The sequence below is a fragment of the Macaca nemestrina genome, chromosome 2 (genome assembly GCF_043159975.1).
Source record: "Macaca nemestrina isolate mMacNem1 chromosome 2, mMacNem.hap1, whole genome shotgun sequence".
NCBI lineage: Eukaryota > Metazoa > Chordata > Mammalia > Primates > Cercopithecidae > Macaca > Macaca nemestrina.
The window spans coordinates 44952901-44977243 of record NC_092126.1 but is presented as its reverse complement, the minus strand read 5'-3'; the positions used below and the strand labels follow the sequence as shown (position 1 = coordinate 44977243).

The 24343-nt window shown below is 36.4% G+C and overlaps 1 protein-coding gene and 2 non-coding genes across 6 annotated transcripts in view; all 3 read left to right on the top strand.

The window, feature by feature from the left end:
* Positions 1–24343, top strand: part of LOC105469996 (5'-3' exoribonuclease 1) — a 135049-nt gene that overhangs the window by 15807 nt on the left and 94899 nt on the right. For all 4 annotated transcript variants that reach the window (XM_011721680.3, XM_011721681.2, XM_011721682.3 and 1 more), the window contains exons 6-18: positions 795–877; positions 1517–1604; positions 1689–1857; positions 2890–2957; positions 3280–3417; positions 5541–5607; positions 5805–5910; positions 7229–7318; positions 10381–10537; positions 11980–12099; positions 19532–19701; positions 20618–20738; positions 20836–20934. In XM_011721680.3, the coding sequence (XP_011719982.2) occupies positions 795–877; positions 1517–1604; positions 1689–1857; positions 2890–2957; positions 3280–3417; positions 5541–5607; positions 5805–5910; positions 7229–7318; positions 10381–10537; positions 11980–12099; positions 19532–19701; positions 20618–20738; positions 20836–20934 (1476 nt within the window). The remainder of the gene's footprint in view (positions 1–794; positions 878–1516; positions 1605–1688; positions 1858–2889; positions 2958–3279; positions 3418–5540; positions 5608–5804; positions 5911–7228; positions 7319–10380; positions 10538–11979; positions 12100–19531; positions 19702–20617; positions 20739–20835; positions 20935–24343) is intronic.
* LOC112424681 (U1 spliceosomal RNA) lies at positions 4054–4225 on the top strand. The gene has a single exon (XR_003015519.2). It is a non-coding gene; the product is annotated as a U1 spliceosomal RNA (small nuclear RNA).
* On the top strand, positions 16865–16969 carry LOC112424672 (U6 spliceosomal RNA). The gene has a single exon (XR_003015511.2). It is a non-coding gene; the product is annotated as a U6 spliceosomal RNA (small nuclear RNA).

The following is a 24343-nucleotide window of genomic DNA, read 5'->3' as shown; positions in this document are numbered from 1 at the left end:
ATGTCTCAACAGACTGTTGACTTACTTGGTAATAGAATACTGTGTGAGAGGCCGGGCATGGTGGCTCATGCCTGTAATCCCAGCTCTTTGGGAGGTCGAGGTGGCCAGATCATCTAAGGTCAGGAGTTCAAGACCAACCTGGCCAACATGGCTAAACCGCATCTCTACTAAAAAATACAAAAATTAGCCGGGCATAGTGGCAGGTACCTGTAATCCCAGCTACTCTGGAGGCTGAGGCAGGGAGAATTGCTTGAACCTGGGAGGTGGAGGTTACAGTGAGCCAAGATCGCGCCACTGCTCCAGCCTGGAGTCCGTCCAAAAAAAAAAAAAATACTATGTGAGAAAATTAACTGAAAGTGCCCTTTTCAATTTTTTTTGCTTTTCCTCTGACTTTTCATATACCTGGGCTATCCTGGTCTCCAAAAGAGTCCTGCATTCTTTGGTCATAGAAAAGCTGCTACCTCTAATTTCTAACCAGTTCCCCCACGGCAAGTAGAAATATGTGAAACCAAGAGGAGACTTTTGGGATTTGGAGGAATAGGAAGAGGAGAGGGGATAGGGGATAGGATAATGGTTATGAAAAGCATGTGAGCTAAGGTGAACATATTTTTCTTAGAAAAGTACACTTTATCCCATTCATAACCTACAAATAGATCATGTTTTGTTATTTGTTTATTTAATGTGCTAATTGTTTCTTATTCTTCCTTGTGTAGAATTGTTTTTTAATTGCTTTTGTGAACCTAATATTATTAAAAATAGGAGAACAGAAATGTTTCTTAATCATTTTTCAACAGATTATGCTTGGATTAACAAGTCATGAGGCACATTTTTCTCTCTTAAGAGAAGAAGTTCGATTTGGTGGCAAGAAAACACAACGGTAAATGATATAGCATGTATGTTGGAAGAAAGAAATTATGCCTGGATAGTAATTCTTTAACAGATATATGATTTGTAAATACTTTCTCTCATTCTGTAGGTTGCCTTTTCACTACATTGATAGTGTCCTTTGATGCACAAAAGTTTTTAATTTTTGTTACAATCCAACTCATCTGTTTTTCTTTTTTTTAAGAGTTTTCAAGTTTTAACTTTTATGGTTAGATCTTTGATTCATTTTGAGTTAATTTTAGTGTGTGATGTAAGGTAAGAGCCCAACTTCATTCTTTTGCATGTGGATATCCAATCTGCCTTGCGCCATTTGTTGAAAAGACCAGCCTTAAATGGACTAGATCTCAGCGGTTTCTTATATCTACTATATGTTATTTAGGACTTCTTAATTCTGAGAATCCTTCCACAGAATACATAATGTAAACCAATTGTTTTGAACTTTAACATGTGTTATCTATTATCATTGCAGTTGTATTTTTTGCTTTGTTACCCTTCATCTTTCATATAAATTGTATGCCTTAATTACAAGGCCTATCTTCTGATGATAATTTTGATTTAAGCTTTGTTACGTTTTTAAGCTGGGACCTTAAAAATACAATTCACTGTATCTTGATCATCTGACTAATTCCAGGGTATGTGCTCCAGAAGAAACTACATTTCACCTTCTACACTTGTCTTTAATGAGAGAGTATATTGATTATGAGTTTTCAGTATTAAAAGTAAGTATTAATAAAGCCATGGACCAAGGATTTCCATTGCAGCAATTTTCATTGCATTTGACTTTGTTCTCCATTTTACTGTAGGAAAAGATCACATTTAAATATGATATTGAAAGGATAATAGATGATTGGATTTTGATGGGGTTTCTTGTTGGTAATGATTTTATCCCTCATCTACCTCATTTACATATTAATCATGATGCACTGCCTCTTCTTTATGGAACATATATTACCATCCTGCCAGAACTTGGGGGTAAGAAGAATTTAATGATCTCTCGAGGATACTTTAATTTAGTACCATCTCACCCTAAAAATGTGACTTAGTTTAGTAGATTATTGCATGCACAGCTAAAATAGAAAAACATTGAGAAATTATTTTGGTCTAAGGTGCTAACCTCTGAGGTTGTCATTTTCAGTGATTCACGGGGAAAGAAAGTGAACAGAGTTAATGAACCTCACTTATTGATAGCTAACTGATCTTTGTCTTTATTTTTTATTATTTATTTATTTTTGGGACGGGGTCTTTCTCTATTGCCCAGACTGGAGTGCAGTCTCTGCCTTGTGGGTTCAAGCTATGCCTGTGCCTCAGTCTCCTGAGTAGCTGGGATTACAGGCGTGTGTCACCACGCCCGGCTAAGTTCTGTATTTTTAGTGGAGATGGGGTTTTACCATATTGACCAGGCTGGTCTCAAACTTCTGGCCTCAAGTGATCACCTGCCTTGGCTTCCCGAAGTGCTGGGATTACAGGCATGAGCCACCACACCCGGCCTAGTCTTTGCCTTTAATTTCTTAAGAAAGCCAGCATAATTTATTGGTTTTACCTTTTTCATATTTAAGCATAGAAATTCAATTTTTTTGAATAGATATGCATCTGAGTGTTTAATATGAAGCAGTGATTTTTCAGTGAAAACAGAAAATTGACAAGCATAGTGATACTGAATAAAACAGACCACAGGGTAGCAGGACATCAGTCCTTAAGTTAACATATCAAATTGAATGATCTAGATATATTATAGAACATATTTAATTAATTGTTACCAAATGTTGGATGATTATTCTGTGGAACCTGGAATTTCTTATATTTGGCTTCAATACTTACATGTTGCATATTATAGTAGCATAAAATTCATAGAAACTAGGGCCAGTTTGTATATAGTCCAACACTGTTTTTTCTTGATTAGTACTGTAGAACGTGAACATTCAACATTTTGTAGAAAGAATTTTGTGGAATTGTTTAGAAAAAATGTCAACTTTTAGTACAGATTTAAATTTTTGTTTCTTTTAGGTTATATAAATGAAAGTGGGCATCTCAACTTACCTCGATTTGAGAAATACCTTGTGAAACTATCAGATGTAAGTAACTAGAAATTTTTGTTTTCCTTTCGCAGAGTAGCTATCAGTGGTCAGTCACCAATTACGTAATAACATAAGAAAGGGGTTTTATAATTCTATTCCAGTTGCTCATTCAGTATAGACACTTTTACCTAAATTAATTTTATTTTTATTTGCTTTCTATTTGTATTTTTAGAGTCACACATGAGGTTTCCCACATTTACAAAAGAGTAACATTCTCCAATTTCCTATACCCCAGTAGTAGTCACTGTTACAAGTTTGATTTGTATTTTTCTAGATATACTTAAATTATTTTAAAATAAATTTAAATATTTTTGTACAGTTTGATCGGGAGCACTTCAGTGAAGTTTTTGTGGACCTAAAATGGTTTGAAAGCAAAGTTGGTAACAGGTACCTCAATGAAGCAGCAGGTGTAGCAGCAGCAGAAGCCAGGAACTACAAGGAAAAGAAAAAATTAAAGGTGTCTATTTTTTTAGGTGTCCTTTCATTATTTTAACTGTAACGGCAAAAATTATATTCTTTGTTTCTCATTTTTCTTCTTATGATTTGGGATTGCCTCGTTTTATTTCTGTTTCTTCCTCTCTATAGGCATTTCAGAAATTGGTTTCTTTTTTTCTATTAGCTTCTATCACTTAACCAGGTCTTCAATAATCAGTTTCTTATTTTTACTGTTGAAGAGGTACATTGTGTTTTATGTTAATAAATGTGGAAAACATTTCTAAACATGAAAGCCCAGAAAATTATTTATCTTTTTTAAAAAATGATTTAAAACATGTTATTAAAAATAGTTATTTAAGGCCAGGTACAGTGGCTCACACCTGTAATCCCAGCACTTCGGGAGGCAGAGGTGGGTGAATTACCTGAAGTCAGGAGTTTGAGACCAGCCTGACCAACATGGCGAAACCCCATCTCTACTAAAAAAACAAAAATTAGCTGGGTGTGGTGGCGGGCACCTGTAGTCCCAGCTACTTGGGAGGCTGAGGCACAAGAATCGCTTGCACCTGGGAGACAGAGGTTGCAGTGAGCCAAGATCAGGCCACTGCACTCCAGCCTGGCTGATAGAGTGAGACTCTGTTTCAAAAAAAAAGAAAAACAATTATTTAAAACCTGACAGGGAGGATACCATGATCATGAGGGTGGTTTTCCCAGGGCGAGATTTATCCATTGCACTCTGGATGGATGTGCTGATGCCCTGCGATTTCGCCAAATGTGGGAAACTCAACTGCATGACTTATGGTAGTGGAGGACTGCATTCATGCTTTCCCCTGGCAATTTTTTTTAATTAAAAAAAAAATTGTTATTTTAAAACAATGGACTAGTTTTTAAAATGTGGATATTTATAGCATTTAATGATATGAGATATTAACTAGATCAGTGATTTTTCTCTAGAAATGATTTACATATAAAATACAATAGTCTAACAGTAATGGCAAAAACCACAATTACTTTTGTGCAAACTTAATAGCACAGTATCTAGTAAATGTTATGTGCTTAATAAATGAATAATAGAATCAATTAGAATATGATAGTGCCCTGCAAAACATCTCTGATAATCTCCAAAGAGTGTCTTGTGTTAACTTGAAAAGTAAACCTCTTGTGAAAATTCCTCAGCCTCTCCATAATTATTGGGTTCTGTTGTTTGTTTGTTTGTTTGGAGATAGTGTGTCGCTCTGTCACCCAGGCTGGTGTGCAATGGCACAATCTTGGCTCACTGCAACCTCCACCTCCTGAGTTCAAGCGATTCTCCTGCCTCAGCCTCCTGAGTAGTTGGGATTAGAGGTGTGCACCACCACCCAGCTAATTTTTATATTGTTTTAGTAGAGACGGGTTTTCACTATGTTAGTAATGCTGGTCTCGAACTCCTGACCTTGTGGTCCGCCCACCTCGGCCTCTCTTAAGTGCTGGGATTACAGGTGTGAGCCACCGCGCCCGGCCACGATGCTGTTGAGTTTCTTACTGTCCTCGCTGTACTGGTTCTATTTAGGTTCAAACCTAACGACTCTTGCTCCAGGAGGGGCAACTGACCTTGTTTTCTGTAGTGTAGTCCTTCTCCCTACTTAGCTCCTTCTCACTGAAACTTGGCAGCAGTCAGTCTGCATTCCACTGGTTTTTGTGTGTGGTGTTTTTTTTTTTTTTTCTTTCTCCCCTAAGAAAACACGTTCTGCAACTTTTTGGGAACCTGTACACACAAAACTTACCTGTCAGTAATCCCTGGTTTCCCCACCACAATTTGATCCTTAAACTTCACCAGTCTTCCAGCCATATGCAGCTAACTTTAGAGACACTGTACAGGAATAGCCCAGACACAGGAAGTTTGTAGAGGCCATAAGTTGGATGAAAGAAAGGAAATGGGGATAAGGGAGTCGGAAGAACTAAAGAGAGTCATTGGCAGTAGATAGGAAATCAGAGAATAGAGGAGAGAAAGGATTGAGATCACAAGGGAGGAAAAACAGGTGGGCAGGATATGAAGGATGTTATAACATGGAAGAACTATAGAAAAGCAAATGGGTGCATGGAAGAGAAATAACATCTTATTTTGAAATGTATCTTACCATTCATTTTATGTTGATTTACAATTTATAGGGCCAGGAAAATTCTCTGTGTTGGGCTGCTTTAGACAAAAATGAAGGCGAAATGGTAACTTCTAAGGGTAAGTACGAAGTATGTGTTTTGATATGTTACTACTTTGACAGGATAGTTGTACCTTTTCTTTATTATTACGAATTTTGGGTGGAACAGATTTCTGTGATAGCTTATAAGCATCAACTTGGATATGCATTTATCAAATCATTAGGTGGAAAAACAGGCTATTCATAATTGTCAGTCACTATCTTTCTTTTTTCCCAGATAATTTAGAAGATGAGACTGAAGATGATGACCTATTTGAAACTGAGTTTAGACAATATAAAAGAACATATTACATGACGAAGATGGGGGTTGACATAGTATCTGAGTACGTTTTTGCCAATGCTTTTATTTTAAAATAGAAAAAATCAGATTTTACAGTTATTCAGAAAACAACGTAATTTTGATAAAGTAGTGGGAGAAAAAGGATTTTTTGGTTTCATTAATTATTGTGTATGTTTCAACTAATCTGGTTTTGAAGAAGATGGTATTAATTCTGACTTGTATTATATTACTGTGATAAAAATTGCTGAAGAGAAAATGATCCTTATATATTAGGATTTTTGTTACAAAGTTGTTTATAATAGTAAAAAATTAGAAATAATCTAAATGTCCAGTAAGAAGGTTCATCATAATTGGCCACTGCTTCTTCATTACAGTCACCATCTCTGTCACCTCTTCCATCTCCAGAATCTGCAGAACTGCTAAACTGGTACTTGCAGAAAGTTCATAGCAATTTGGAAGGATGCTTATAGTACATTATTAAGTACAAATTGTAAAGGAAAGACATGAAATCATACATACAGTATGCTCTCATTAACACTTAAAAAAACCTAGATACAGAAAAAAGACCGAAACACTACAAAATGTAAAAGTGATGGTTATAAGATGATAAAAATGCTGTTCTTCATTATCCAGATTTTCACTCATGAGGAAATAGTTCTTTTATAATAAAAAAGCAATTATTTTTCATGATAAAAAACATACCTCCCAGAAATACGTAGTTATGGAATTTTTAAGTGAATCCTTTTGCCTTTAGCCCAGGGCTCTGTTTTGTTTTGTTTTGATGATTTGAAGACTTATTTTACCCAAACTTAGAAGATGGCATTTGGTTTTTGACAAAGAAAGGATTAGAGGGAATATTGTTCACATACAGCACTTCTGAATGTGTTCTAGCTTCTGTAACCAAATTTTAAGATCTTCCTGATTTGCTCCTTTGCTTCTCTGAGATATCATCCCATATAAAGAAGATTCCCATCCCTTTCTCCCGTCTCACCCCCACTATTTAAGAGAGTGGTAGTGTCACTATGGAAAGCTTCATTGGGTAAATCTTCAAACCAAAGTTGTGGTACATTCAAAGCTTCATTGGGTAAATCTTCAGACCAAAGGAGTGGTACATTAACTGAGTAAATATGAATAACAGGTTTATCTATTTTGATAGTTGGTTTAGGAAAACTATAATATAACAAGATGGAATTTTAAAAAATATTTTGGAGTTTTTAGGATTATAATTTTTAGCTATAAATAGCTAATTCATTGATTACATAAATCATCTGAGGTAAAATGTTGTATCAGCAGATATCATGCTCTAAAGACACTGGCATATCTTCAAAAAATATGTTATAATGAAAATATTCTATTTTCAGTGACTTTCTGGCTGATCAAGCTGCATGTTATGTTCAGGCAATACAGTGGATTTTGCACTATTACTATCATGGAGTTCAGTCCTGGAGCTGGTGAGAGAATAAAAACAAAAATAAAGTTTTGTCTTTTTATAATGATTCATTCTACTAGAGTCTTATTTAGGGAGCACTTCCTTTTATTTCTACTTATGGTAATTTTTTTTTTATTTTTTTGAGACAGAGTCTCACTCTGTTGCCCAGGCTGGAATGCAGTGGCATGATCTTAGCTCATTGCAGTCTCCGCCTCCTGGGTTCAAGCAATTCTTCTGCCTCAGCCCCCTGAGTAGCTTGGATTACAGGCATGCACCACCACGACTGGCTAATTTTTATATTTTTATTAGAGATGGTGTTTCTCCTTGTTGGACAGGCTAGTCTTGAACTCCTGACCTCAGGTGATCCACCCACCTCAGCCTCCCAAAGTGCTAGGATTACAGGCCTGAGTTACTGTGCCTGGCCTCTACTTATGGTAATTTTTTAAAAGTTCCATACAACCAGGTTTAAGTGAAATATAGGTAATGTCTTCTCCAGCCCTAGCAGAAGGCTCACAATAAGAGGTCTTGGTTAATGTAAAGATTTAATGTTCTCTATCAAGGTTAGTCAAATTTAACAAAGTCTTGATAATTATTGGGTTTGAATGATGGTTATGTGAGGGTGTTCATTATATTCTCTTTACATTTTTTGTGTTTGCTAAAGAATTCTCTATCAAGAATAATTACTGAAGTGTTCAGGTGCAGTGGCTCACGCCTCTAATCCCAGCACTTTGGGAGGCCAAGGTGGACAGATCACTTGAGTTCGAGAGTTTGAGACTAGCCTGGCCAACATGGTGAAACCCCATCTCTACTAAAAATACAAAAATTAGCTGGGCATGGTGGTGTGCCTCTGTAGTCCCAGCTACTTGGGAGGCTGAGGCAGGAGAATTGCTTGAACTTGGGAGGTGGAGGCTGCAGTGAGCTGAACTGAGGTCTCACTGCTGCACTCCAGCCTGGGCAACAGAACAAGACTCTGTCTCTTTAAAAAAAAAAAAAAAAAAAGAATAATCACTGAAGAATGGGCTTACTTGTATGACAGGCTAGAAAGTGAAGAAGAAAAGAGAAAGGAGTTATTTTCTTTCTTTCTTGTTCTGTCACCGAGGCTACGGTGCAGTGGTTCAGTCTTGGCTCACTGCTGCAACCTCCCCTTCCCGGGTGCAAGCAATTATCGTGCCTCAGCCTCCCAATTATTTGCTTTTACTGGAAATAGTAATAGTTTTATTTCTCTGTTTCCTATTCTAGCAAATCTCATCTGCATTCTCAGACCATCCACCAAAGTAGAAAAATAAAAAACCAAACAATGATACAGTGAATACTAGAGACTTTTAGGTGATAACACAGCTCCATTTGGTTTGGTTTTGTTCAAAGCACCTGTGCTAGGCTTTGTTTCAGAGCCATCTAGCAATACAAACCAATGCAAAATAACGTGACATTAATTATGGTTTTACTTAATAAAGCCTTTGAAAAAAGTTTTATAATCACCTGATTCTTAGGGCCTCCCTGAGGAGCATCTCATGAAGAAAATCCTTGATTTGCCATTTTTAAAATAGTGTGAATGTAAGTTATTCCTATTGTAACTTACATTAAGGCCAAGCACATAAAAAGCATGCTCTCACATAATCTTCACAACTATTTAAAGTAAACATTGTTTTCTCCCTTTTACAGATGAAGAAATTGAGGCTCTGAAAGGTTAAGAAAGGTTAGGTACCATCCTGGCGAACACCGTGAAACCCCGTCTCTACTAAAAAATACAAAAAACTAGCCGGGCGAGGTGGCGGGCGCCTGTAGTCCCAGCTACTCGGGAGGCTGAGGCAGGAGAATGGCGTAAACCTGGGAGGCGGAGCTTGCAGTGAGCTGAGATCCGGCCACTGCACTCCAGCCCGGGCTACAGAGCGAGACTCTGTCTCAAAAAAAAAAAAAAGAAAGAAAGAAAGGTTAGGTAATCTTCCTAAAGATTATAAACCCAAGAATCAAGTCAAAGCCTGTCTGATTCCAAAGTCTATCCATTTTCTATTCATGGCATTTGGCCTCCTAAACTTCCCCATTTTTTTTGAAATGTATGCCATAATTATGGAATACAAAAATATTTCAATTTTTTTGGTATCCTGAGTCAAACATGACGAGCATATTGAAATTTTTAAAAATTGTTTGTTCAAAGCTTTATAAAATATTTATACCTGTAATTAAGATAAGAAGGTAATAAAAACAATTAGTGTATGTGATCGATACACGGTTTCATCCTTATCACAAATACAATAATAAGCATGCTAATTCAAAGATAAAAGTTCTTAGATCTGACTGGTAATGGCCAGATAAGCTCAGACTCACTTTTCTTCCTCTCCTTGTGAGCTTTTACCAGAACATTCAACTGTTTCCAGCCTCTTGCTTAAATGATCCAGGCTCAAGTGACCAAACTGAAAGTCTTCTGACTACCTCATTATTTCTGGTTCAATCTATTGATTGGAAGATTCACGATCAACATTTTGAGAATTAAAAGAAGCAAAAAAGCCTTACATTATACATGTTTTTCAATTATCTGATTCATCATTCATCCCAATTTCAGAAATGTGAAACCACACTTTAAAAATTCAGGGAATAGGCCGGTAATCCGCCTGTAATCCCAGCACTTTGGGAGGCTGAGGCGGGCAGATCACGAGGTCAGGAGATCGAGACCATCCTGGCTAACAAGGTGAAACCCTGTCTCTACTAAAAATATAAAACATTAGCCCAGGGTGGTGGCAGGCGCCTGTAGTCCCAGCTACTTGGGAGGCTGAGGCAAGAGAATGGCGTGAACCTGGGAGGCGGAGCTTGCAGTGAGCCAGGATTGCGCCACTGTGTTCCAGCCTGGGCGACAGAGTGAGACTCCATCCAAAAAAAAAAAAAATTCAGGAAATGTAACATTGTTGCCATCAAATGACCTAAGTTTTCCAACAGTGCTAATTTCTTATATTCAAATGGTAGAATTATGGGCAGTACTAATTTTTCAAAATCATTTTTATATGGTGTTTAAAATATGGGGAAAAGCATATGCTTATTAACCTAATTCATAAAGATGCCAGTTGTTTAAAACTCAGTTTTGTTTTATAGGTATTATCCTTATCATTATGCACCTTTCCTATCTGATATACGCAACATCAGTACACTCAGAATCCATTTTGAACTAGGAAAACCTTTTAAGCCGTTTGAACAGCTTCTTGCTGTACTTCCAGCAGCCAGCAAAAATTTACTTCCTACATGCTACCAGGTGGGCTTTAGAATTAAATGTTTTTATGTCCTTTTTGATATTTAGGACAAACAATAATACTCAAATTTATTTGGTGGCTAAATAGTTATTTTCACTTTTAAACTATAGTATTTGTTTAACAAGTCCCTTGAAAAGTAATTCCTTGATTTAAAGTTAGCTTTGTTTTGAAGATGCAAAGAAACTCTGTAAACCATTCAGAGCCTGGCTTCATTTTCAGCACCTTTTAACAGATTTTCAATTTGTCTCTACACTAAAGAAAGTAGACTAAAACAGACAAAATCTGAAGCTATCTACTTTGTCTAACATTTATAGATTCATTTCTCTTCCTTTTATTCTCTACCTTTTGGTACAGGGATGGTTCTAATAAGTCGTTTATCCTAACAGCAGTACTACCTCAGTATATGTTTGTTTTTAAACATTTTATTTATCAAATTGTGAAATAAAAAGCTTTCTTTGGTTAACATATTTCATGTAACAGGAGGAAAATATTTCAGGAGTGATAAGGTTACCAAAATTATGCTAAGCCTACTAAGGTGATTCTGAAGTTATACTTTGTATCATTCTTCGAGGGTAACAATCTGTTCTTTTAATTCCATGGTTTGGTCAGGAATTGGAGGAGACACACACACACCTTTTACTTCTTTAGCAGTGTCAGACTCCCTTCTGCATCTTTCTGAACCTTAACCCATTCTTGGTCCTGGCTTCCCTTTCTTCATAAGTTTCTTTGATTCTTTTTTTCCTGCCTTTGGATACAATATGCTTTAATACTCAACCACTCTGGACCAGCATGACCATGCAAGTGTTTTACAGTCTGTTTTATTGTACAGTGCCCATGCCATACTGGTTATTTTAAATATTTTGAGTATTACCCTGAGAGTATACTGCTTTATTTCCTTATGCTTTCTTTGTCTACCTCCATTATAAAGTCATAGAAATGTGTTATTGAACTATTTCTCTTTGATATTAGTGGGTGCAGTGGTTCTTGGATTTTAGGATATTTTTCTTGTAAACTATCTTGGATGTTAATAGAATCAGTTCTTCATGACATGAAAGTGAATTGTCAATTTGAGGCTAAAAATAGAGGACTACTAGATGCCTTTTAGGTGAACTGAATGAAGTCTGAATAGAAAAACAATTTAGCTGTGTGTCTTGTAGAGTGAAAAAAACAAGAAAAACTAATTTAAAATGAATGTTGAGAGTAAGGATGACTTTGCTACATAACTAGGTTAGTAAAATATGTAAATGAGGAGTAGCAGTGAAATCAGAATTCTTATAGTTGAAAATCAAAATATAGCAAGTATATCGTGACATATCTAAGATACAAAAATTTAGTTTGCTTATAAATTTTAAACTAACATGAGGAAATATTATAAATACATTAACAAAAAGCTATATTGATATTGGTTCTTATATTTCTATTATGCTATTTTATATTTTCACAGCATTTGATGACCAGTGAAGACTCACCAATTATAGAATATTACCCACCTGATTTTAAAACTGACCTAAATGGGAAACAACAGGAATGGGAAGCTGTGGTGTTAATCCCTTTTATTGATGAGGTCAGTGCATGAAATAATCATTACATACACATATATTCTTAATCAGAGACTATTTCACATAAGTTAATGAGCAATGGATTTTAATCACCATTTATGTTTTGTTAATGAGATTTAACTACCCTCTTCATTATGTGCATAAAAACTTCTAGGTATGCTAATTATAATAAGGCTGAAGTGGCTTTACTATTATTAGACAAAGTAGTCTTCAGAACAAGGAGTAATATTACCAGAGATAAAGAGATGTTTTATACAGATAAAAGAGTTCAGTTCAAGAAGACATAAAAATCCTAAATATATGGTACCTCATAAGGAGCCTAAAATACATGAAACAAAAATTATCAGAATTATAGCTAGAAATTTCAACACTTTTCTCTGAGGAATAACACAAGAGGACAAAAATTCAATAAGGATAAAGAAGATTTGAATAATGCTATAAGCCTATTCATAAAATTAAATTAGAAATAGTAACAAAGATCTGGGGAATCCCCATATGTTTTGAAACTGAATAGCACACTTCTAAATAACCTATGATGAAAGAAGAAATTAAAAGAAAAATTAGAAAATATTTTGATCTGAATGATAATTAAAATACAATACATCATAATTGGGGCTGAGCGTGGTAGCACACACCTGTTATCCCAACACTTTGGGAGGCCAAGACGGGAGGATTGCTTTTTTTCCCCTCAGGAAAGAAAAAAAAAAAGGATCCATGGTCGGTAGGATATGACAAAAGCAGGGCTTAAAAGGAAATTTAAGGTTCTAGATATTTATGCTAAACAAGAAGAAGATTTAAAATAAACTACTTAAGCTTCTGCCTTAAGAAGATAAAAAAAGAAGAGCAAATTAAACTCAAGCAGAATGAGGGAAATAAAAAGAAGCAGAAATTTACAGAAAATGAACAAACAATGGAGAAAAATTAATGACATCAAAAGTTGGTTCTTTGAAAAGATTAATAAAGTCAGTAAATCCTACCTAAACTAATCAAGAAAGTTAAATAAAAGTGAGGAAGACAGACATAAATTGCCAATATTGGGAATGAAAGGAGATATCTTACAGTTCCTACATATAGTAAAAGGATAGTTAAGGAATGTTATGATCAAACTTTATGTCAACAAATTCAGCAACCTAGATGAAGTGAACATATTTCATCACAACTTAGCAAAACTCACAGAAAAAAATATAAAAATCCGAATAGTCTTTTATATATTCTAGGCCCAGATGTCTTCACTTGTGAATTCTAGCAAACATTTAAGAAATAATGCCAATCTTTGTGTGTGTGTGTGTGTGTGAGATGGAGTCTTGCCCTGTTTCCCAGGCTGGAGTGCAGTGGCACTATCTCCGCTCGCTGCAAGCTCTGCCTCCTGGGTTCACGCCATTCTCCTGCCTCAGCCTCCCGAGTAGCTGGGACTACAGGCGCCCACCACCAAGCCCAGCTAATTTTTTGTACTTTTAGTAGAGACGGGGTTTCACTGTGTTAGCCAGGATAGCCTCGATCTCCTGACCTCATGATCTGTCCGCCTCACCCTCCCAAAGTGCTGGGATTACAGGCGTTAGCCACTGTGCCTGGCCGAAATAATGCCAGTTTTACACAGTTTCAGAAAATAGAAGAAAGGAAATTGCTTCCCAACATTTTATTAGACTAGCATATTCCAGATACTCAAATTTGACATGGCGTTAAAAGAAATGAAAATTCTGACTGATACTCCTCCTAAAAGTAGATGCAAAAACTCCTAAGAAAGTAACATGAGGCCAGGCACGGTGGCTCATGCCTGTAATCTCAGCACTTTGGGAGGCCGAGGCAGGCGGATCACAAGATCAGGAGATCAAGACCATCCTGGCTAACACGATGAAATCCCGTCTCCACTAAAAATACCAAAAATTAGCAGGGCGTGGTGGCAGGCGCTTGTAGTCCCAGCTTCTTGGGAGGCTGAGGCAGGAGAATTGCTTGAACCCTCAGAGGCAGAGATTGCAGTGAGCAGAGATCCCACCACTGTACTCTAGCCTGGACAACAGAGCCAGACTCCATCTCAAAAACAAACAAAAAACATGAGATAGAATCTGGCAGTGTATAAGAAGGATAATACTCATGACCAAATGGGATTTATTTTAGAAATACAAGGTTACTTTGTGGTGTAATTTACCACATTATCAGTATTCAACATCCAGTTTTTTTTTTTTTTTCCACCTTCCACTATCTGACCAAGAATATTTTTTTCATAAACACCCAATTTTAATAGAAATGTTCAACAAACAGGGATAACGAGAAACTTCCTCAACCTTATGATAAAGGCATATAAAAAATCTTACTGCAAACAACATACTTAATAGTAAAAGAAGGACCATTTTCCTGTAAAGTCAAGAATAGGACAAGATGTCCATTCTAACCACTTCTTTCTAACATTTTACTGGAGGTCTAGTGTGTTAAGATGAAGAAAATAAGTAAAATTGTTTTTATTTGCAGGTGGCATTATTTATGTAAAAATTCTAAGGAATCTTCAAAAGAGAAACTGATACGTAACTTTAGCAAGGTTACAGAGTGTAAGATCTGTACAAAAACTAACTGTATTTCCATATACTAGCAACAAACCATTTGAAAATACAAAACTTTTAAGAAGCTTAAAGATTCTGCTTAAAATAGCATTTAAAAATATACACAGCTATAAACTTAACAACCTATGTGGAAGCCCTCTACCCTGAAAGAGATGGAAAACCTAAATAGATGAAGGGATTATATCATGTTCATGGATTTGAAGACTTAATATTATCAAGGTGTATGTCCTCCTCAATTTGATATTTAAACTCAATCCCAGTGAAAATCCTAGCAGGTTTTTATGTAATTGAAAATATGATTCTAAAGTTTTTATAAGATTGCAAAGGAGAAAACCAAAACAATCCATATAAAGAACAGTGTTGAAGGACTTACATTACCTGATTTCCAGACTTACCATGAAGCCACATTAATCAAGACACTGTGTTATTGGTATAGCAATAAGCAAATAGATAAATTGGAACAGAAATAATCCACCCAAATATATGTTTACGCCGTTAATTCATCTTCAATTAAGGCACCAAAGCATTCAGTGAGTAAAGAAAGTGCTTTTCAAAAGTTGGTGCTGGAACTACTGGCTGTATTTGTGAATAAAAGTGAATCTTGACCCATACCTCACACCATACACAAAACTTAATTCAAAATATGTCATAGATCTAAATGTATTAATAAAAGCTAAAACTATAAAACTTCTTGAAGCAAACTTAGGAGAAAATTTTGATCAAGATTCTGAAATCACTAACCATAAAAGAAAGAAATTGAGAAAATAGATTTCACCAAAATCAAAATATTTCCACTTATCAAATGGTGCTATTTTAAAAAGAGTAGGTAAGCCACAGACTAAGAGAAAAAAATATATGCAGAACATACACATGCATGGGACCGGTATCCAGAGTGTATAACCAACATTTCCAACTCAAAGATATAGAACCCAATTTTTTAAATGGGCAAAATATTTTTGAAGGACCATTTTCACAAAGCAAGATATACAAATAATAAGCAATGGAAAAGTGCTCAATATCATTAGGCATCAGGCAAATATAAATTAAAAACATGATAAGATACCACTGTACTATAATTTCGGTTGAACGGAAAAAACTTAAAAGGCAATACCCAATGTTGGCAAGAATGTGGAGCAGCTGGAATTTTTATACACTGCTAATGGGAGTATAAAATGGATAAAAGCACTTTTCATATCTATCTGGCAGTTTCTCATAAAGTAAATTATACACCTACCCTAGGACCCAGCAATTCCATTCTTAGATATTTACCAAGAGGAGGGGAAAGTATGTTTAAAAAATGTTTTTTGTACAAGACTATTCATAATAACTAAACTGGAAACCACCCAATACCAGTCCACAGGACAATAGATAAGTAAATTGTGGTACAGATTAAGCATCCCTAATCTGAAAATCAGAAATTTGAAATGCTCCAAAAATTAGAAATTTTGAGCATCAACCTGATGCCGCAAATGGAAAATCTATACCTGGCATCATGGGATGGGTTGCAGTCAAAATGCAGGTACACAACACACAGCTTAATTGCATCCCAAGGGATAGAAGACCCTCCCAGCCCTCTTCAGCTGCAATATACCTTTTCTGCACACACCCAGATTCCCCCACCTAAGCACACCCACAAAGGGTAATAAAATGGCACATGTGTAGGCCAGATGCACCAATGGGAGGTTCCCCACAATGCCCCAAATGGGGCCCAGGCCTATGTGCATTACTCACTGTGTTATTTTGCTTATTCTTTGTTCTGGCGTGAAGATAGTGTTGACAGTGTCAAAAAGGACTGCAGCTACCCCTATGGGTGTTGGTGTCAAGAAAAATAGGAAGCATTTATGTTTTCCTGTAGCATAGAAAGTCAAGTTGTTGGAGAAACTTGACAACGGTGTAAGTGTGAACTGTCTTTTAGAAGAGTGTGATATTATAATGTCCATATATGACCTGAAGAAACAGAAGGGTGAGCTGTTAACATTCTGTGCTGAAAGTGATGAGCAGAAGTTAATGAAAAAGAGAATACTGCATAAAGCTACAAATGAGGATATCAATCATGTATTGAAGTACTACATTTGTCAGCACTGCTGTGAATACATGCCATTTAATGGCAGGCTGATAATGAAACAAACAGATCTATCACAGTGAACTGGAAATTGGAGAGAAGTGTGAACATTCAACATACTGGTTGCAAAAGTTTAAAAAAAGACGTAACGCTCTTGTCAGTGTACATATGCTTTAAAAAACTGGAATGATACAGAGAAGATTAGCATGGCCCTTGCGCAAGCATGACATACAAATTCATGAAGCATTCCATACTAAAAAATAGTAATAATAAAAATGAAAAAGTAGGCTGGGCACAGTGCCTCATGCCTGTAATCCCAGCACTTTGGGAGGCCGAGTTGGGCAGATCACTTGAGGTCAGGAGTTCAAGACCAGCCTGGCCAACATGGTGAAACCCCGACCGTACTAAAAATACAAAAATTAGCCCTGTTGGTGGTTCACGCCTGTAGTCCCAGCTACTCAGGAGGCTGAGGCATGGCAATTACTTGAATCCAGGAGATGGAGGTTGCAGTGAGCCGAGATTGTGCCACTGCACTCTAGCCTGGGTGATAGAGTGAGACTCCATCTCAAAAATAAATAAATTTAAAAAGTCACAGCACTGAACTTGTAAATAGGATGATAAAGCACCTGCTTATCATGAAGTAAGAGAAATTCATTGACACGTTTGCCACGGTCTTTGCTAGTGATGTCAGAACAAGTCTGAAATACTGATGAAACATTACCGTTTGGGCATTTTTGCCCTAGAAAGACACTGACTGCGGCTGATGAAACAGCCCTTCCAAGAATTAAAGATGCCAAGGACCAAATAACTGTGCTGGGTTATGCTTATGCAGCAGGCATGCATAAGTGTAAACTTGCTGTGATAGGCAAAAGCTTGCGTTCTCACTGTTTTCAAGGTGTTAATTTAATACCAATCCATTATTATGCTGATAAAAAGGCATGGATCACCAGGGACATCTTTTCAGATTGATTTCACAAACATTTTGTACCAGCAGCTTGTGCTCACTGCAGGGAAGCTGACTGGATGATGACTGCAAGATTTTGTTATATCTTGACAACTGTTCTGCTCATCCTCCAGCTGAAATTCTCATCAAAAATAATGTTTATGGCTCACGCCTGTAATCTCAACACTTTGGGAGGATTGCCTGAGCCCAGGAATTCAAGCTCACCCTGGGCAACATAGCAAGACCCAACCTCTACCCCTCCAAAAAAAATTAACTGGATATTGTGGTGTATGCCTGTATTCCCAACTGCCTGGGAGGCTGAAGTGAGAGGATCGCTTGAGCCCAGGAGGTCGAGGCTGCAGTGAGCCATGATTGCCTCACTGCACTCCAGCGTGGGTGTCAGAGCAAATCCCTGTCTCAAAACATGAACAAAAATGTTTATGCCTTTTTGCCATGTACGTTTCCCAAATATGACTTTATTAATTCAGCCGTGTCACCAGTCATACCCAAAAAATTATTGCCAAGACCAGTGTCAAGAGGTTTCTGTCCTATGTTTTTTTCTAGTAGTTTTATACTTTAAGGTCTTAATGTTTCGGTTTTTAATCCATTTTGAGTTGATTTTGTTTATGGTAAGATAAAAGTCCAATTTTATTCTTCTGCATATGGATGTTCAGTTGTCACAACACCATTTATTGAAGAGGCAATCCTTGCCCTGTTGTGTGTTCTTGGCAACCTTGTCAAAAATCAGACGGCTATAAATTATGGATTTATTTCTGGGCTATTTTGTTCCATTGGTCTGTATGTCTTATTGAAAATACTTTTATGTATGTTTACCTTTTGCATTTTCTCTTTTGTAATTTGCTTGTTTTATTCTTTCCCCCATTTTTCTTTCTTTTTTTCTTTTGATTTTTAGCTACTTTGTATATTAGAAATAGTTTTCCCCAGTATCACATCTGTCTCTTGATTTGTATATGGCATTTTCTGTCATATACATTATCTTTTACTTAAAAAATGTCTTTCCCCTTAAGGCTGTTAGGTTTTTTTCTGTCTTCCTTAAATAAAAGTTTATCACACTAAATTATCAATACCACCTAGATTTTCTTCTGATACATTTATTATTTTGTTATTGGGATACTTGCTTTTATATATGGTAGGAAGTTCAGAATTGTATGTGCTTTTTTTCCAGCTGGATAGCTAGTTAGGACATTATTATTTAAATACCTAAAGGACTGTGTTTTGGCATAGATTTGGGTCTATTATTGAACTCTATCTATTCTGTTCTTCTGGTCTGTGGGTCTCTTGTAGTGTCAGTACTAGTGTTTTGATTACAGTAGCTTTATCAAAAGTGATAGGATCTAGTAAGACAAGTCCCAGGTTACTTTTTACTGTTCATACATTCATTCTTCTATATTAACACTGGTATCTTACCCTTTTTTTTAAAAAAAAAAGATATTTTAAATCATTAATATCCTGATTGGAATTACTTTAAATGTATAAGTTAATTTGGAAAGATGGACGGTGCTATACTACTACAGAATTTGTAAAGAGATTAATGCTGTGTGAATTATGATATAATAATTATAATAGATTCACACTTAAAATTTTATTTTCTGCTGCCTTGCTTATTTGCACGTTAGTGGCTACTGTTGGGGTAATAGCTTCAGAGGACTTTGCAGTGGCAGCGGTATTCTAGGGCCCTTTGAAACAACAAATAGCATATTTTTCATGCAATGAAATGGAAGAGTTTCATTAGTTAAGATTTTGTTTTTCAAGAGCACAAATGGTTATACTGTATATGGAGGAAAAAGACTTACTCTGTTTGTTGAGATTACAGAATTTTTATACTTTTAACCCTTCTTGTCAATCCTTATATTCAGAAGCGATTATTGGAAGCCATGGAGACATGTAACCACTCCCTCAAAAAAGAAGAGAGGAAAAGAAACCAACATAGTGAGTGCCTAATGTGCTGGTATGATAGAGACACAGAGTTTGTCTATCCTTCTCCATGGCCGGAAAAGTTCCCTGCCATAGAACGGTGTTGTACAAGGTAATGTTACTTGGTAATTTTTCAACAACAAAAGAGTCCTCCTAACACAAGGGTGCGAGAAGTAGGGGAGAGGGAGCTTTGAATATCTGTTTGGAGAATTAGCAAATAGTCTATGACAGTTATAGTCAATTGATAATCAGTGAGTTACATCTAACTTGCCAAGGATCTAAGGATCTCTCACACTTGTGTCTGTAATTCTCTACTTTGGTCAGATTCTGCATTTCTCTTTCCTTCTTCTATTAAAAGCGTTTGAATTTTTTCTCTCTAATGTATATCCCTGCTTTTTGTCTCCCTCGAATGGATATGTGAATTTTTGTTTTCATTGTCAATGTCTCTGCTCCCAGCATTATTTGGTAATGCTGTGACATTGATGATTATACCCCCCAGCCACCCAACTAGAAAGACGGAAATAAGAAATAAAGAGCTCCATTTTTTTCTCTTCATTACTTCCTTGTTTTTTCTCTTCTCTCACCTTCCCTGCAGATAATCTACCTAGATGGCAATTCAGTGGCAAATAAAGTAAACATCTCTCAGTTACAACTTTTCCTTTTGTTAAAGGAAAGAGAAGGATAAAATAGGCATTATAAAATGTTTATTTTCCATCCTGGGTTTTGGAACATGGAGGATATAGAGATTTGTGTTACGTGTCATATTTTCTCTTAAAACTTATATATACAGTTTTGTTTTAGATTAATGGGGAAGATCTCAACTTAGTAATCTACAGGGATGATTGTGTCTAGACCAATAACAGTGGAGAGGCTGGTTATCTGCTTGTGTTTTCTTCATCTGGAACTTATTGTCATTCTCTTCTTTAAAAACAAGGATGAACCTTACGAAATATTCAAGGGAAAGTTTAAAAACTGTAATTGTTTGTAATGTATTAATTTTAAATTAAATACCTTGATTTATTTTCTAGGTATAAAATAATATCGTTAGATGCTTGGCGTGTAGACATAAACAAAAACAAAATAACCAGAGTTGACCAGAAGGCATTATATTTCTGTGGATTTCCTACTCTGAAACACATCAAACACAAAGTCAGTGGCTATTTAATTCAGAATTTTTTCACTTCTATGAAGTGTGAAGTGATTGTAGAGAAAGAATTAAAATTAAATTCTTTGAATTTTTTTAAAGTTTTTTTTGAAGAAAAGTGGCGTTCAAGTATTCCAGCAAAGCAGTCGTGGAGAAAACATGATGTTGGAAATCTTAGTGGATGCAGAATCAGATGAACTTGTAAGTATTTTATTTATCATTCATTTATTAGATGCTTATAATGTATTAAACTATAACTGCTGAGATGTTTATCAAGGAGGTATTATATGTTATAACTCTAGAAATTTGGAGCCTAAATAAGGATAAAGCAAAGAAACATTCATACAAATTAGATAATAGTTCAAGAACCTGTATCATTGTGACACAATGAATGTGCAAATTTTCTAGAAATTTTAAAAAGGAGACAAGCTATGTAAACCAAAAGTTAAGTATAAACTTGTAAATGAGAATAGGCTTGAGCTGAGTGCTGAAAAAACAGGTTAGGACAAAGAAAAGGAGGGGAAGGCATTCTAGTAGAAAGAAATATCATGAGCCAGTCATTTCAGTAAAAAATGTGATATATTATTGTTTTTAACCTTTTTGTGTGTCTGAACTATTTCTTAACACTTATTCTTTTCTTTAGAATAAATGTGATATATTTGAGTAGAAGGAATAAATAAGCCTTATTGAAGCCGAGGATTTGTGTTTGGAAATAGTAGAAGATAAGGGTGAAAAATCAGATTGAGGCTAGATTATGGAGAACCTTGAGTACCAGGCTAAGGCGTTTGGACTTATTTTCCCATGACCATTATCTTGAAATTGGTATTTTCATAAAGATTAATTTGGTGGCAGTATAATAAACTAAATTGCACAAAAGAGAAATTGAAGAAAGCGGGAAAGCTTGTAGATATAGCATCAGGTGATAGAGACATAAACTGTGGAAGTAGCGGTAGATCTAGATGAACAATACGAAGTAAAACTGATAGGTTTCATTATTTGATCAAATACAGGGGGTGAAAAGAGAAACTATTAATAGTAAATGTGACTGAGATATCCCTGCTAATTAACTTAAAAAACAAAAAACTGTAGTTTACTGGACTTGAAAAGTTAAAACAGGGGAGTTGATGGTTTAGGGGGACGAAACGATGAATAATGATGGAATTTTAAGGTGACACTAGGGTGTTTAACTGGAACTGCCTTGCCAGCCTCTCTTAACCAGTGTTCCACAAGATGTATAAGCCTTAATGCCCTAAGTCATTCATTGCAAGCAATACCTTAACTTCTGTGCTTGTAGAACAGTAGGAGCTATGTACCATCCTTGAGAGAATAGAGAAAGTAGACATATTTTGTGTTCTCTGATTCAGGTGAAAAACCTGTTTAGAAAGGCTGTTTACGGCTGGACACGGTGGCTTATGTCTGTAATCCCAGCACTTTGGGAGGCTGAGGCGGGCAGATCATCTGAGATGAGGAATTGAAGACAAGCCTGGCCAACATGGTGAAACCCCATCTCTACTGAAAATACAAAAATTAGCCAGGCGTGGTGGTGGGCGCCTGTAATCCCAGCTTCTCGGGAGGCTGAGGCAGGAGAATTGCTTGAACCCAGGAGGTGGAGGTTGCAGTGAGCCAAAATCACGCCATTGCACTCCAGCCTGGGTGACGAGAGCAAAACTCCATCTCAAAAAAGAAAAAAGAAAGGCTGTTTATGTACAGTTAAATACCTGGAGATAGAGCTTAGAGAGAGATAAGGATATTCAAGTTGTCGACAGAGAATTGATCACTTTGAGGTTCATTTCGCTGAAGACAAGGTACATTGAGTGTTCATGGTCTCAGCATAAAGAAATACCCACAGTTTTAAATGGTGGTGGTGAGGGAGCTGATAGAAATACAGAGGTAAGAAAGAATGATTCCAAAGTTAAATAGTACCACAGAAACATGGAGCAGAGGATGTAGGCTGCATAAATCTGAAGAAGAATAAAAACTCAAATAAGATCTGTGAATTTGTCTATTAGAACATCAATGTTGATGTTTGAAAATTCCATTTCAGTAGATTGGTGGAAGCAGAATTTCAGTTCCTGAGAACTAGGCTAAGATTGGGTAGACGGGAAGTAAAGGTAGCAAGTATTAAGCCCTTGGTCAATAAGTTATTTATTTGTTTGTTTGTTTGTTTGTTTGTTTGATGGAGTCTCACTCTGTTGCCTAGGCTAGAGTGCAGTGGCACAATCTTGGCTCACTGCAACCTCCGCCTCCCGGGTTCAAGCTATTCTCCTGCATCAGCCTCCCGAGTAGCTGGGATTACAGGCACCCCCCCACCACGCCTGACTAATTTTTGTAGTTTTAGTAGAGTCAGGGTTTCACAATGTTGGCCAAGCTGGTCTCGAGCTCCCAACCTCAGGTGATCCACCTGCCTGGGCCTCCCAAAGTGCTGGGATGACAGGTGTGAGCCACCATGCCTGACCAAGAAGTTTATCATTGAAAGGGATGCCAGAAGCATAACTATAAATAAGAGAAGATGCAGCCAATGAATCCGATGAATCAAAATCCCTACCAAAGAAATGAGGGAGAGCTAATGGAGAAAGGAGGTTTTAAAGGCAGTGTAGAGGGAAAGGATGTTTATCATGACAGGACCCCATGTGACTTAATAAGGAATTTCACCTGGGGCTTAAATAAAAGGATTAATCTGGGAAAGGAAGACAACTGTTTCTTCAAAAACTAAAGGAAAGAGTGGGAGAATGAAATTAGAATTAGATATATAGAAGGGAAAAGGATAACTGAGGGAGTCTAGTTTTAATGTTAAAACTGTTTTGTTTATCAGAATATGTGTTCTATTGTTTTGTATGTTCAAAGTTAGAAATGTCTAAATATCAAAATAAAAGTTACCCCAAAAAAGCCTAAAAATAGTTATCTGTAATTATTAAAATAAATTATTAATAATGATTAAGGATAATAAACAGAAAAAAGATGAATGAACATTTGTATTTAAACTTCAGTTTCTATTGCAAAATTATTGCTGTCCAGCCAATATGGTTAAATTGAATTGGATAATATAGTTTCTTTTTTTCTTTTTTCTTTTTTCTTTTTTTTTTTTTTTGAGGCAGAGTCTCACTCTTTCACCCAGGCTGAAGTGCAGTGGCGCGATCTTGGCTCACTGCAACCTCTGCTGCCCAAGAGCGATTCTCCTGCCTCAGCCTCCTGACTAGCTGGAATTATAAGCACCTGTCAGTTACCGTGCCTGGCTAATTTTGTGTGTGTGTGTGTGTGTGTGTGTGTGTGTGTGTGTGTGTGTGTGTGTTTAGTAGAGACTGGGTTTCACCATCTTGGCCAGGCTGGTCTTGAACTTCTGACTTCGTGATCCACCTGCCTTGGCCTCCCAAAGTACTGGGATTACAGGCGAGAGCTGCAGCACCCCCGGCCTACAGTTTCTTAAAACTAAAATTTTTTACTTAAAATATTATTTCCTACAGTATATTTGTAGAGTATTTTATGGTTTATGAAAGCTTTCATGTATATGATTTTCTCTTGTCCTCAACGTTGTAAGGTAGATGTTATTCCTATTCCTCATAAAAGAAAACTGAGACTCAGTGGGATTAAATGATATGCCAAAGATTATTCT